The 15,063-nt window shown below is 35.9% G+C and overlaps 1 protein-coding gene across 1 annotated transcript in view; it reads left to right on the top strand.

Moving 5' to 3' along the window:
• Nucleotides 1–15,063, top strand: part of KIF5B (kinesin family member 5B) — a 68,906-nt gene that overhangs the window by 14,867 nt on the left and 38,976 nt on the right. Inside the window, exons 2-8 of the mRNA XM_072651937.1 lie at nucleotides 4,149–4,236; nucleotides 11,105–11,178; nucleotides 12,188–12,292; nucleotides 13,407–13,455; nucleotides 13,887–13,942; nucleotides 14,032–14,119; nucleotides 14,266–14,390. Coding sequence (XP_072508038.1) covers nucleotides 4,149–4,236; nucleotides 11,105–11,178; nucleotides 12,188–12,292; nucleotides 13,407–13,455; nucleotides 13,887–13,942; nucleotides 14,032–14,119; nucleotides 14,266–14,390 — 585 coding nt within the window. The remainder of the gene's footprint in view (nucleotides 1–4,148; nucleotides 4,237–11,104; nucleotides 11,179–12,187; nucleotides 12,293–13,406; nucleotides 13,456–13,886; nucleotides 13,943–14,031; nucleotides 14,120–14,265; nucleotides 14,391–15,063) is intronic.

Here is a 15,063-nt window from a genome sequence, read left to right as displayed (position 1 = left end):
AATTTCCCTCTGGGTATCCTATTGGTATCTTTTCACATGTCCAATGTGTTACTGGGTATTTTCACCCTTAAATTTTTCCTTCACCATATTTTTCCTTTTTCTTATGAGAGAACCACCATCCTTCTAAATGACCTCAACTTTATAACCCAGGAGTTATGTTTGATTTTTCCCTTGCCCTTCATCCCAATCAGTTTTCATTTGATTTTACTTCCTTGGTGTTTCATACATCCTACCTCAGTCAAAAAACTGAACTCAAGGACATAGAAGGCCACATGTGGCCTTGAGGCCAAGAGTTCCCCAGCCATGATCCTGTTACTAGTTAATTCAGGGCTTTTATCACCTCTCCGATAGTCTGTTGTAATAGCTTCTTAATTGGTCTCTTTACTTTTAGTCTCTCCAATCCATCACACACAGTTGCCAGAATCTTCCTCAAGCGTGGATCTTGACTTTGTCATTCCTCTACTAGAAAAACTTTATTGGGTCCCTATCGTGTCTAAGATAAAATATAAACTGCTTATCTTAGCATTGAAGGTTTCACACAGTCTGATCCCAGCCTGCCATCATATTAGTCCTCTTCATGTAGTCTACTTTGCAGTCAAACATACTATTAAATGTTCCCTGAGTCCTACATTCTGTCATTTTACCTCCATATATTTACATGAGCCATACTTGGCTTTCACTGCTTCCTCATCTTCATTCCTCCAAACCCTCATTGTCCTTTAAGTTTTAATTCACTGTCTATCCCTGTTTTCTACCTTCCTACTTGTACATTGTGTGGCCTTGGGTAAGTCACCCAACATGTCTAGGATTCCATTTCTTCATCTGTAAAATGAGAAGATTTGATTAAGTTACTTCTAACGCCTTTTCTAGTTCTAAAAGTATGATGCTATTAAACTTCTTTTAAAACTTTAAGAGAATGACAAAAATTGGACATTAATTATCATATAAAATCATTGATGTAGACCTAGAAGGGACCTCGGAGGCTGTCTAATCCATGCCCCTCATTTAGCAAATGAAGAAACTGACACCCAGGGAGATTAAGTGACTTATCCAACATTCATAGGTACTTTAAGTATTAAAGGTAGCATTTAAACCTATGCCCTCTGAATCCAGAATTAGAACTTTTTTCACTGTACCCATACTCAGAAGTGTCTAAGACCAAAGAAAGCTTTATTCTAGAAACTCTAGATAAACTGTAGTCCTGAACTCAGAACTAAAATTTAGTATCCAAAGAGCATTTTCCTGAAAGGGGAGGGAGGGAGGACTTTACCTACTTGAAAAGCACTTAGCACAGTGGCTGGCACATAGTAGGCACTATATAAATGTTAGCTGGTAGTTTGTAGTAGTAGTAGTGATCCTTGTATATGCAACTCCCTATGAAGAAATTCTTATCTGTACCTTTTCTAAAGTTTATAATCTTACAGAGTTGCCTAGGACACTGAAAAGTGTTTTGCCTAGAGTCGTAGAAATGTCAAGTGAGAATTGAACTACCTCTCCTACCTGATACTGCATATCAAATGTATAGAATCTCTTTTGGGCCTGTTTTTCACAAAAAGAAGCAGGTGATCTGAATGTAGGGCTGAGAGTACTGTATTTGTGGTCTGTCTTAGTGCTTTTAAACTACTGGATTTAAGTAAGGATTAGTTCAATAATTTACACCCTTGTTACTTAAATAACAATTATCCCATCCTTTAGACAACAAAAATTCAAATGGATGGTGGTTGAATTTTTTTATTTTTTGAAAACTTTTCCGTCTCTCTATGAAAATGAACTTTCTCTGAAGACATGCATTCAGAAACTATATCCATCTTATCTTATTATGTCCAGAGGAGGAAATTTGAGCTAAAGAAACATAAAACAGCTTCAGTTCAGTGTGCCTACAAAAAAACTAAAGCATTTTGGCCTGCTTTCGCCATCTTCTCAAAATGAACTTGTATAACTGAAAACCAGTGGTTGTTAGTGGTAATCTGTGTATCAGCTTTATGACACTGGTGTTTGAGAACTAGAGAAAGCAGTAGCTATTTGTCCCAAGTCAAAGTTGTGGGGAGCGTTCAGAAGATAAAAATAAGATAAATTTATGTAATTTCTTAATGGTTTAAGTTAAGCTAGTTTGTATTTCTTGAGCAGTTACAGGAAGTATGCAGAATAAATGATGAATGCTATATGTATAGCACTAACTCCCAAGTACAAAATTATCAAGTATCAAAATGCACATAGTAAAGCATGAACTAAATCGCATACACTTACGTATGGTACATTTTAAATTCAATAAACATTAATGCACAACTTCTATGTGTGAGATGTTTGTCAAAGGCACTAGAGCAGAGGGCATAGCCCCTGTTGGGGGGGAGTGGGGAGAGGTTTATAGTTTCAGGGGGTAAACAGACATACAACTTACCCAAAGAAAAGTATAATATAAGGAAAATGTGACTAGAAGAATCTATGGAAAAATGTACAGAAGGGAGGGAAAGTTTTCTTTGCTGTTGATAGACTATAAATTCTATGAGGACCCAGACAGGGCTGCCCCCAGGCTCTAGCACAGTCATCTGTACTCAAAATTCTCAAAAAATGTTTCTTGATAGAGTGAGTTAAGGAATGACTTTCAGTGTAAGTTGCTTGGAGGAGATAGCATTGAGCAAAGTCCCTGAAAGAAGACAGCTATTTCATGTTCAATAGGAATGCATGTGTGGAACCCATATAAGACTGCATGCCATCTTGGGGAGAGGGGAGCAAATTTGGAACTCATGGAAGTGATTGTTGAAAACTGAAAACAATAAATTAATAAATTTTGGGGGAGAAATCTTTAAAAAAAAAAAAAAAGCTATTTCAACACATGAACGTGAGAAGGAAGGAAGTATATTCCAGTCATGAGAGATAGCCTATATTGAGTACATGAAGGTGGAGTTGCAATCTTGGAACAATTAAAAGTCTCCTTTGTGTGGGAAAGTATATATAGAATGTTGCATGAAGAGAAGTAATGTGAATAAATATAGGAAAAGTAGGTTATTGTTAACTTGTGCTTTGCCTTAAATTCTAAGCTAAATAGATTATATTTTATATTATAGATAATAGGATACCACTGAACATTTTGGAATAAGGGGGTGATATAGCCAGACCTGTACATTAAGAAGGTTATTTTGGCAGCTTCATAAAGAATGGAGTGGAGAGGGAAGAGACTCAGTGGGGTAACAAGTTAGAATGCTACTGTAGTAATCCAGGTAAGAGATTGAAGGCCTTACTTAACTTGAATAGTGACTCTGTGTGTGTGTGTGTGTGTGTGTGTGTGTGTGTGTGTGTGTGTGTGTGTGTGTGTGTATGTCCCCTTGAGTGGGTAAAGGAGAAGAAAGATGGACACAGAAGGTAATCAAGGTGGTCAAATTGACCATGGGATCATGGGATACGAGCGGTAAAAGAAAGGTTCAAAGGTATCTGCAATTTGGGGACCCTCAGTGACTGGGATAAGCCATTAAAAAGGGCAGGAAGAAGATGAGATCAATTTTCAACATTGCAAAGTCGTGGTGCTAAGAGTTTTTAAAACCCAAAGGAAGACCTTGGAGGGTTTGGCCAGGTCTTGTGTGGGACATTTGTGAAATAAATGGTCAGGAATAGCTTGAACTGGGAAGGCCTGGAGACTGGGCTGAGAAGGCCTGGACTATCTGCAAGACGAAGTGTAACAGGCACATCTCTAGTGCCTGGCCTAACATAGTTCCCTGCATGTAGTAGGAACTTTAAATGAGAACTGAATTGAAGGTACGGGAGATCCTCGGTACATTTAAGCTTTTGCTTAGAGTAGTAGATACCAAGGAAAGGTTGACCAGTATGTTGTATTTGAGGACCTACTATATGAACTCAGTACTGCCACTCTTCTAGATCAGGGGTGTCAAATTAAAATTGAAACAGATTCTTGCAGGTAGCTTAGCACAAATTAATATTTTCTATATTTTATTGTATTTTTATTTAGTTAAACATTTCCCACTTTCATTTTAATCTGGTTTGGGCTGCTCAAAAATTTTGTTGGGAGTTTCACAACTCTGTAGATGACCTCACAAAGCATTTTGCTTGCATCTCTTTGATGGACTTTCTGTTTAATTCAATTTCCTTTCTTTTTTTCTTTTTTTTTTCTTTTTTGTTGTTGTTTTGTTTTTCAGTCCAAGCCTTATGCATTTGATCGTGTATTCCAGTCAAGCACATCACAGGAGCAAGTATACAATGATTGTGCAAAGAAGATAGTGAAAGGTAAATCTATTCCATCCATTTCTAATTATTGTTTTGTGTGTAGCTTCATCCTGGGATTCTTCTCACCTTGCATTCTCATTATAATTTTTGAACACTTTTTATGTTAATAATCATGAAGGGAAATTTTTGTATCTTTAATGCAAAATGATGATGGTAATTATCTTTAGTAAATATTTTATGCAACATTGTACTAATGATCCTGCATAATCCTGTGATGTCTACCGCCTCAAAGGTTGAAAACTGAAAACTTTCTTACTATACTTTTTATGTTAACTTCCACATCACAAAAGTTTCTAAGGTAATAAACTAGAATTAAAGCAACACAGCAGAAGAAACAAAATTGCTAGGCAGATTTCCAACAATTCATAGAAAATGACAGTTTATAGGAAAGTTCTTTGTCAATGCATGCTTCTGCTCTATTATTATCTTTTCAAAGACCCCTTCCAGCAGTAAGCAGGGAAGCTGCAAAGGAATTCATCAACAACAATGATGCAGGTGGATGTATTCCAGGCCAAAAAATTAAGTTAGTATAAGTCCAGTTGTGGGCTGTTGGGGGTTTTTTTTTGGCAGAGGGGAGTCTTCCTATTTTTCATCCCACAGATTTACAGAATCTTAGAATTGAAAAGAACCTTAGATATAATGTAGTCTAAACTTCCAGTGTAGGATTCCTTCCGTTCTCTACCAACCCTAACAAATGAAATGGCTCTCCAGCCCTTGCCCCAATTATGTTGGGTGATGAGGGCTTATGCTTTTAAAATGCAATTCATTCCATTTTTTAAGACTGCTCTAATCATTAGAAAGCTGAATTTTACATTGAATTGACACTTCCATTCATTCTAGTTCTGCCTCCTGGAAAACCCCAAAACAAATTACTTTATTCACATTAATATATTTTTTTAAATGTCTCATTTCAAACTGAATTGCTCCAATTCAGGCGTTCTTCTTGTGCTGTCATTTCCAGGCCTCTCTACATTTAGATTGCTGTCCTTTGAGTACACTGTAGGTTGCCAATTTCTCTCTAAAAATGGGAGGATTGAATGTATAGTATTCAGAATACCTGAGTGCAGAGCACAGTAGTATCATTGCTTCTCATAATCACTCAGTGATTAATGCTGCCTTTCATTGCTTTAGCAGTTCTAGTGGCTGTATAACACACTTGACTCATTGAGTTTTGCAGTCAGCTAAAAACCCCAGATCTTTTTTCAGGTGAAGTCCTGTCAAGTCAGGGCTTCCAAATCTTAAACTTATGCACTCATGCAATAGAAGTTTTTAATCTAAGTGTGAGAATTTAACTCATTTTGTTGACTTAAACTAGTATGTTTTAAATTTTAAAGATCATTTTGAATTTCATTTGTTGTTAGCTAGCTCTCTAAGCTTTTCATCAAATTTCTAGAAAAATAGATTCATAGGTACTTCATAAAATGCTTTCTAATTGATTTACAAGCATGCCATATGCCTTGATATAAGTAATTTTTAAAAAATATTAGGAAAATAGCTTTATCAGAGTCTGCTAGAGATCTTCCTCCTGATTAATACCAATACATTAATCAGTGCCTGGAGTGCAGATGCATAATTAATTGCAAATCTGCCGAACTGTACAATCACATAAACCAGTTCATGGAGAACTTTGCGAGGAGATCGTAGATTTTGATTTGGAAAGGACCTCATTGTTCATCAGGTCAAACCTTCTTATTTTCCAAATGAGAAATAGGCCCAGAGCTGATAAATAACTTGGCCAGGGTCATACAGCTAGTACTTATCTCAGGCAGGATTTGAATCCCAGCCTTCGTGATTATGCCTGATTGCCTGGAGTTTCATGATGTCTGTCTATAAAGAAGTCAGTTTAATTTAGTATGATTTATTTTTTGTGAACCTATGTTGGCTAGTGGTTCTTATCCCATTATTTCCTAAGGACTCCCATGATGTGGGCTTAATAATACACCATTCTCTATTTTTGCCAGTCATCAGCTTGGGCTTATTTATCTATACTTTGTGGAAGTTGCCCTTTGTTCCTTTTAAAATTAAGACATTGTTCCATACCCAGTCTTCAGGCTGTTCTTCCTGATAACTCAAAAATTACTGGAAGTAACTCACGTATCAAATTTGCAAGTATTTTCAGCATCTTGGTATGTAATTACTCCATAACTACTCTTGTATCTCCCTGGAGATGCATCCTATTACTGCTCCTAGCATGGATCACATATTTTTTAAATGACCTTTTTTAACCTTATCAATTGTCAAGTCAGTAAATGTTTGCTAAGTGCCTACTATGGACCAAGCACTGTGCCAGGTCCTAGAGATACAAAGAAAGGCAAAAGACAGTCTAGATAGTCTCTGACTTCAGGGAGCTCATGATCTGAGCAGGGGGAGAAGAGGGAGAGGGGATGATGAAGTCAGAAATGATGAGATCGCTGTCCTAGGCTCCTCCTGAAATAGAACTCTCTGCAATCCAACCCTCCACCCTCTCCCAAGGAGGGAAGGAGCCTCGGGCAGAGCAGGCTGGAGTTTCAGAGATGATGTGATCTTTCAGGAAGGTGAGTTTCTGAAGATAGTGATGAAGTCCAGGAGAGCAGACAGGTGGGAAATGGTTGTTGTAAGCAGAGCACAGCTTTTTTTTATTTCTAGAAAATGTAAGTATTATTATATTCCCAGTAATTCAGCACTGTTTTGAGAATACAGTAAGATAATATATAAAAACCTGTAAAGTGCTCAGTTAATGTAACATTCCTTTTATATGCTTTTGATTTTCTACCCTCTTTTTCTGTATTTTGCACATGCTCAGCTAAGTGGTACAGTGTGGATAGAGTGCCAGGCCTTCAGTCAGGAAGAGTCATCATCCTGAGTTCAAATCTGGCCTAAGACACTTAGTAGCTTTATGACCCTAGACAAGTAACTTAGCCCTGTTTGCTTCAGTTTCCACATCTGTGAAATGAGTTGGTGAAGTAAATGGCAAATCACTCTGATATCTTTGCTTAAAAAACAACCCCAAAATGGCATCACAAAGAGTCAGATACAACTAAAAAACAACTGAACAACAACACATCGTACATATTCCTGTATAGCAACACTGGTTTCTTTAAGTTCATTTGTTTGTTAAGGGAAATACAAAGATACCTTCATGGAGTTAATAAACTGTCAGGGAGACTACACCATACACACAACTATACAACGTTATGTAATATGTAAAATCATGCAATAACTAGTATGGACATAGTAAAAGGAACATAGTACATGAGATACAAGAAAGGACACATTTCCAAGTGGTGAGGTCAGGGAATGCTTCACAGGAGAGTTGGACCTTGAGGGATGGGTAGGATTTTTAAAAACCCATGTAAAGGTAAGGAATTTCCAGGTAAATTGGGTAATATGAAGAAAAATGCTGGTTTGGGGAATAGCTTAATGTTTATTTGGGATAGCAGCTACTCCAGTTTGGCTAGACCATGGTTCATGTGGAATGGAATAGTATAAGGCTGCATAAAACTTTCTTTCTTCCCTGTCATCGTAAGTAACTTTGGACCTTAAACCTCATGTAACACTTTGTTCTACCCCTTTCCAGTGCGTTTAACTATAACATAGATTGTGACGTTACTTCTGTGTTTGTGTCTTATCACCACCACCACCACCATTAGACTGACCTTTAGGACAAGGAACGTGTCTTGTCTAAACCTTGTATCTAAACCTTGTATGTTCACCCTAATGGTAGGTGCTTGATATCTCTTTTTTTAATTAAAGGGATATACCAAATTGTAGAGTAACTTAGATGCCAGACTGAGGAGTTTGGACTTTATTATATATTCATTAGGCTCCCAGTTGGTAAATGCAAATTAAAAAAACTCTGAGATACTATCTCATGCCTATCAGATTGGCTTAGTTGACAGAAAAGGAAAATGACAGATCCTGAAGGGGGATATGGAAAGACAGAGACACCAATGCATTGTAACAAGTCCAGCCATTCTGGAGTACAGTTTGGAACTATGCCCAAAGGGCTGTAAAACTGCATACCCTTTGACCCAACAGTATCACTACTGGATCTATACCGTGAGGAGATCAAAGCAAAAGGACCCATATGTACAAAAATGTTTATATCAGTTCTACCTGTGGTAGCAAAGAATTGGAAACTGACAGGATGCCCATCAGTTGGGAAATGACTGAACAAGTTATTTACACACACGTGTATGCATGCGTGCACATACGTATATACACACACAAACAGTATATACATAGTATATTAATAGTAGTAGTAATAACAGTATGGTATGTAGTATATAAATGTGGTGAAATATTGTGCTGGAAGAAATTATGAAGATGGTGGTTTTAGAAAAACTTGGGAAGACTGAAATGAATTGATGCAAAGTGAAGTAAGCAAAAGTTGGAGAACAATCTTCATGGTAATGGCAATATTTAAAGATAATCAACTGTGAAAGACTTAGTAATTCTGCTCAATACAATGATCCACCGTAATTCCAAAGGACTCATGATGTAAAATATTCTCTACCTCCAGATAGAGAACTGATACACTCAGAGTACAGATTAAAGTATATTTTTCTTTGTTTATTTTTCTTGCTTTTTTCCCCTGCAGAACATGGCTAATGTGGAAATGTCTTGCATAATTTCATTTATATATATATATATATATAGGGTATGATATTTCTTGCCTTCTCAATGGGTAGAGGAGAGGCTAGAGAGAGGTGGAGAATTTGGAATGGAAAGTAAATTTTAAAAAACAGTTATATTCATTAGGAAATCACTGAGGAATTTTGGGGAACAGCTAGACATGATCAAATCTATATGTAAGGGAGATTAATTTGGAAGTCATATGAAGGATGGATCTTAGGAAGGAAAGACTAGAGCAGTGGTATGCTGGTGGCAACTCATTGGCTAGAACTGATGGTTAAATTTTCAGTATGAGCATTTGCACCTCAGAAAATGGCAAATACTGCAAATCTGGCCTGATTTATTGTCTTGTTGATTGTCTAGACTCACTAAAGTGATGGAGAAAATGTTACTAGTGCAGACTAAACTTAAAAGTTGTTAAACAATTATCAGCACATTCCCACACTAGGCACAAGGAGCTTCTAATGAAACTGTTGTACAAGTAAGGTCAGCTCTTTAAGGGCAGTTTTTTTCTTTTCCTGACCGTTTCACCTCCCTGATCTAGAAGTTTCATTATCTTCACAATACCATTAGAATCAAGTATACATTCCTTTGGCATTTAAAGCATTTCCCTTTCTGGCTCCAGTCTGTCTTTTAAGGCTGATTGCACGTAACTCCCCCTCTCACTCTAACCCTAGCCAAATTGGGTACTGTTGCAGGAACTGGAGAGTATTTCCCACTTCCTTTACACACACTATCCCCAGTGCCTAAAATCTTCTTCCTCTTTCTGCCCAGCTTTAGTACCACCCGCTTCAAGAGACCTTTCCTGATTTCCCCCTATGTGAGTGATCCTTTACCCCCAAAATCAGTTTGTATCCTATATTTACTTGTGAATATGTTGCTCCCCTCAGAGGCAATTTTCTCAGCTTTATTGCTGTATCCCTAGCACCTAGCACATCGTGGGTGTTTAATAAATGCCTTTAATTGAATTGGTTAAGAGGCTATTTCAGTAGTCATCAAGAAGATAAAGAAACCCTCAATAATGGTAGTTGTAGTGGAAATTAGGGGGAAGTGGGGCTGATGAGAGAGATTGCCCAGGTAGAATTGACAGGACTTGATGCCTAATGGAATCTCTAGGGAGAGTGAGGAGCCAAAGATATCTCCAAGATTTGCAGTCTTACTTAAGCGATTAAGCCTTAAATGACTGGGTAACTTAACCTTGTCCTACTCCTTAGGTGGTTTCAACTTAAAGGCCCAAGCCAGCCAGTGACTCAGGTTTTAGCAGGAAAGAAGGAAGCAAATTTGTGTCATATATGAGATATGTTTGTGTTTCATAAAGCACATTGAGGGAATGCCATAATAATTGAACATTACAAAGAGTAGTTTAGGTACAAGAAATTTCATAGGATCTTTCTGATTCATGATTTTATTTGAGAGTTAAAGCTAGGACAAACAAGATCTATGAATTCTCCATTTTCCAAGTTTATAATAAAAAAAAATTTAAGAATGTTGTAGAAGAAACTTATTCCTGTTGTAGATTTTAGCATAATTCTTAATATCCCTTTAATTTAACATTTAAAAACATTAGCCATAATATTTCATATTTGGTTATTTCCTTCAAGGAATTATAATAATGGTTTGGTTTTGTTCTTTTTCAGTAGTCAGTGAGACAGTCGATAGTATGCTAAACTGAAGCTGAGCATTTATTAAATATCTACTAAGAGCCAAACATTGTGCTTCTACTTTTCAGGGGGGAAAAAAAATCAAATTTTTATCAGTCGCTGATAAGAATGGGTGGGTACCAATCCTAATTCTGACATTTACCATTTCTGTGACCCTGGGCAAATCACTTAGCCTTTTGGGCATCACAGAACTCTCCCTAGGATTTATTTACTGAGTTTCATATAAATTGTATTCTTCTCTGGCAAAGGAACTTCTTCACTCTCAAATCAAAAATCCTTCTTATAAGTCATAAGGATTAAACATCGACTTTGATAGGTTTGTAACTTTTATATGGAATTTTAGGTAGACTCTGTTACATACCAGCTAGTCAGTCTGAAGAAAAATTAACTTGAATTTTTTCTCACCAAGTTAAATTTGCCAGATTTAACAACTTAAGCAGCTCTCTTAAATGTTTTAATTATTTGAGAGCTTCTTTTGTGTTGATAATCAGGAACTTATGACATTTTCTTGTAACACTTAAAAGCTATTGCCTGAATTTTGTTTAGGAAGGGAAACTTTTTGACACATAATTTCTTTTTTTAACTTCTTATAGATGTACTCGAGGGATATAATGGTACAATATTTGCATATGGACAGACATCCTCTGGGAAAACGCATACAATGGAGGTAACAAATTGTAAAATAAGTTTTCCTTTCCTTTTTTGAGTTGCATATCAAGGCCATTAGTGTATTTTTTCTATTGACAGTAAAATTATTTTATACTCTTCACTACTTTCTCTCCAGGAGGCAATTAGAGTTATTAAAGGTTTATTTTATTAGTGATGTTATCTTAACTACAAAATAGTAAGAATTTAGGGGTCTGCTTATGATACAACAGCGAAGTACAGAATTCAAATAAATTTCTTTTCTAGATGTTATTTTTTTGACATAGTTTAGACAGTAAGTTAAGAAGTAAAATTGGTCCTGTTGGACCCTTTTGGGTCCTATCCAAGTGGCACACTTTATATTAAGGATTTACTATAGTTCTGAAACTTTTTTAAAGAGACTTTTGAATGCTTATATGCTAAAAGTTCAGAATGATGATGTGTATCAGGTTTAGGTTTTGGAAAAGAGACATTGCTTCTTCTTCGATCAATAAGTTGCCTGCTGTTCTGAGCAGGAGGCCTGAGCACAATACACCTGCGCTTTAGAAAACAATCTATGTTGAGTACCTGCTTTGGGGAATTAGTTTGACTTCAGATTCAGAAGTAAAAATCAGATGAAATATTTCTGATATTTTAAGGTATTTGAATTGAGCTAGAGGGAAAAAGAAAATTTTTGTAAATAGGGAATTTCCCTTTTTGAATATACCTGTTATTTTAATGACCTGGAATAATCCAAGCTTGATTATTAGAATGTGATCCCAAGAATAGTCAAATAAAAGTAATGTTCATAATTGGGATCATGGTAATGATCTGGTATATCTGATACATATATGCTATATAGTGCAGAAATTGGTTTTTCGGCTGTCTGGCCATATTTAATAAAAACACAATTATTGTATTAGTTCTGTCTTTCCTGTGCACTGTTGATTCATTTTAGTTGTAAAGGATTTGCTCATAAATTTTCATATATTAGTTACATTAAGTATATATAACTCATTAAAAAGTTTAATGTTTTTTGTTGTTCCATTCAGGGTAAACTCCATGATCCAGATGGAATGGGTATTATTCCAAGAATAGTACAAGATATTTTCAATTATATTTACTCTATGGATGAAAATTTGGAGTTCCACATTAAGGTAAACTTTGGAGACATTTACTTGGATGACTATGGTTAAAATGTACCTAAGTAGTTGTCAAGTTTGTAGTTGATAAGTTTTTAGAAAAATCAGCTCCAGCCCTTCAGACTTACTTTGTACTTACTTTTACTTAGTCTTGTGTTGTAATTTTTTTGTCTGCTTACCTTATGCTCTGTTAAGTGAGGAGTTTCTGGAAGGCAGGGGCAGTATCTCATTCATCTTGATTTGCCTCTTACACAGTGCCTCTGCATAGACCTGTAAGAATGTAAGCGGTTTTGGACAGCTGTTTTTTAGTTTTGTCTTTGTTCGGGGGGAGTGGTGTTCCCAAACTCATTTTCTGGGTTGGCTTGCCTCACTGCAACCTGCCCTCACACTGGCAGATCTGGGTTCTGGAAGACAGACCATTTTCATGTGCCTAATTAAACTCTCTCACAATCTTATTCAGGGAGAGTGCCAGGATATACCCCCTCTCTGCACTATTGTAGCTCCTGAGCCCCACCCACTGTTGTGATTTCCATTCATGTAATATTAGTTACATATGTACATCAGTTGTGTCATATTAATGATGGTACCATTAACTCTTAAACATTAAACTTTGATGGTAAGGCGTATCGTAGTTACTCAGTTATAAAGCACATGCATAAATAATCAGTAGGTCACATTCCGTACACAAACTTAGGTGATATTCTCCCACCCATATAAATGGAGAAGAATAAGCACATCCTAGAGATATATAAATTGCCTCAGGAACAAGATAGCCCTTGTACCTGAGGCAGTTTAAAACTCTAGACTAGGCCCGCTTTAGACTAGAGACCTTGATTTTCTTGGTCTCTTCAATAACAATCTATACCGTGTGAAGCTGTTTCTCTTCAGATGCTTAACACTCCTTCAGGGTAAATCTCCTGTTTTTTAACTGATAGTGCCAGATAGCCACATCATCCTGGACAAATCACTAAGAAGACTTAAAAAAGGAAAGGAGCGGGGAGAGAGAGAGAAGGCTTTTAGGCTTCTTTTTCTCTTTTTACTTCCTCTTTAAATAAACTGAGAATATGTATTAGGGAATTTTATTGACAGTTGAATTTTTTCCTTCATTTAATCTTTGTTTTTCCTTTAGGTATCATATTTTGAAATATATTTGGATAAGATAAGGGACCTTTTGGATGGTAAGTTATACTCTTTCCTATTTATTATCTCTCGTGGAATAGCAGTAGTTAATTACGTTATGTCAGAAAGAACTCTAAAGATTTCTTTTTCCAGTAGATGGAAAAGCCTTTGGCTATGGTATATTAAAATTGCCTTAAATTACAGAAAATCACATTTTAAAATTATTCTTGTAAATTGCAGTTGTGTGCCTTTTGATGACACAACCTGAGACATACATTTATGGATACTTTAAAAATATTGAGTATTAATTATATAAATCTCTGTTTAGTAATGATAGAGTAGTCTTTTATTTCCCCTCAGTGCTTTTGCAGGCACTTGCCTGTTTGTCATACTGCTCAGAGAGGGAAAATTATAATAGCAGTTTCTTAGTTAATGTTACATTTTGGAGGATATTAGTTATCATCTGACAAGTAATGTTTTCCTATTTCAGTTTCAAAGACCAACCTTTCTGTTCATGAGGACAAAAACAGAGTTCCCTATGTAAAGGTCTGTATAAAGTCTATAGAATTATTTGTAAGAGAAAAAGTATATAGTGATGGGGAAATAATTTTCATACTTCAAAAATTATTTTCAAGGGTTGCACAGAGCGTTTTGTATGTAGTCCAGATGAGGTTATGGACACTATAGACGAAGGAAAATCTAACAGACATGTAGCAGTTACAAGTAAGTAGAATGTTTGAACTTAAAAAAAATCCTTTGCCAGTTGATAATTGTGCTTTTAATGTAAAATATGCCATCTTAAAAGAGATCATTGGAAAGGGAAATTTAATAGCCAATCATATAATTATTTTAATGTGTTTTCATTATAGATATGAATGAACATAGCTCTAGAAGTCACAGTATCTTTCTTATTAATGTAAAACAAGAAAACACTCAAACAGAACAGAAACTGAGTGGGAAACTCTATCTGGTAGATTTGGCTGGTAGTGAAAAGGTAACATTTTTCATTTTTTCTTTTTTTTAATATTTCTCTAGGTATCTACCCATAACTGGATTGTTTGTTCTTATGCAATATTTTGTATACCTTATTAAATCTTTTGGGGAAAATATGTAACATACAATGTAGTGTGTATTTCAACCCCTATAACAGTTGTTATGGGTCATGGCCTTATTTGCAGTCAGACATTCACCTAAATATTTGCTAATGTTTTCAGTGTGGATATATTCAGGTTATATTTTGTGTGACTTAAGTTTGAGTATATATTGTGTGTATGAATATGCTTATCACATAATAGGTACTTCAAAAATATCTATTGATAGTTGTTTGTTGAAAAGTCTCATTTGTCAGTTAAAATGGGTGAATTTCAGCTTTTAGTTATACTTACATTATAATGTTTAGAGTCCACCATTACCTGGTTCCCTTTACCTATCTAACTTTATTACTCCTAAAGCTAGGCCTCTCCTCACTGTCTTCAGTATTTTCCATGGACATGCCTGCCTCTCTGGCTTTGCTTATATTTTTCTTGTTCTTTCATTCTTACTCAAAATCAACACGTTTTTCAAATATGATTTCAGGTCCTGCTTCAGACACAAAACAGTCCCTAAAAATGCCAGCATTGACATTGTCAACCCATCTTATTTGATTTTCTATTGCTAAATCACCTAGT

This window comes from Notamacropus eugenii, chromosome 3 (assembly GCF_028372415.1).
Source record: "Notamacropus eugenii isolate mMacEug1 chromosome 3, mMacEug1.pri_v2, whole genome shotgun sequence".
Taxonomy (NCBI): domain Eukaryota; kingdom Metazoa; phylum Chordata; class Mammalia; order Diprotodontia; family Macropodidae; genus Notamacropus; species Notamacropus eugenii.
The sequence above is the reverse complement of the archived record's forward strand: the minus strand, read 5'-3'. Positions and strand labels throughout refer to the sequence as shown.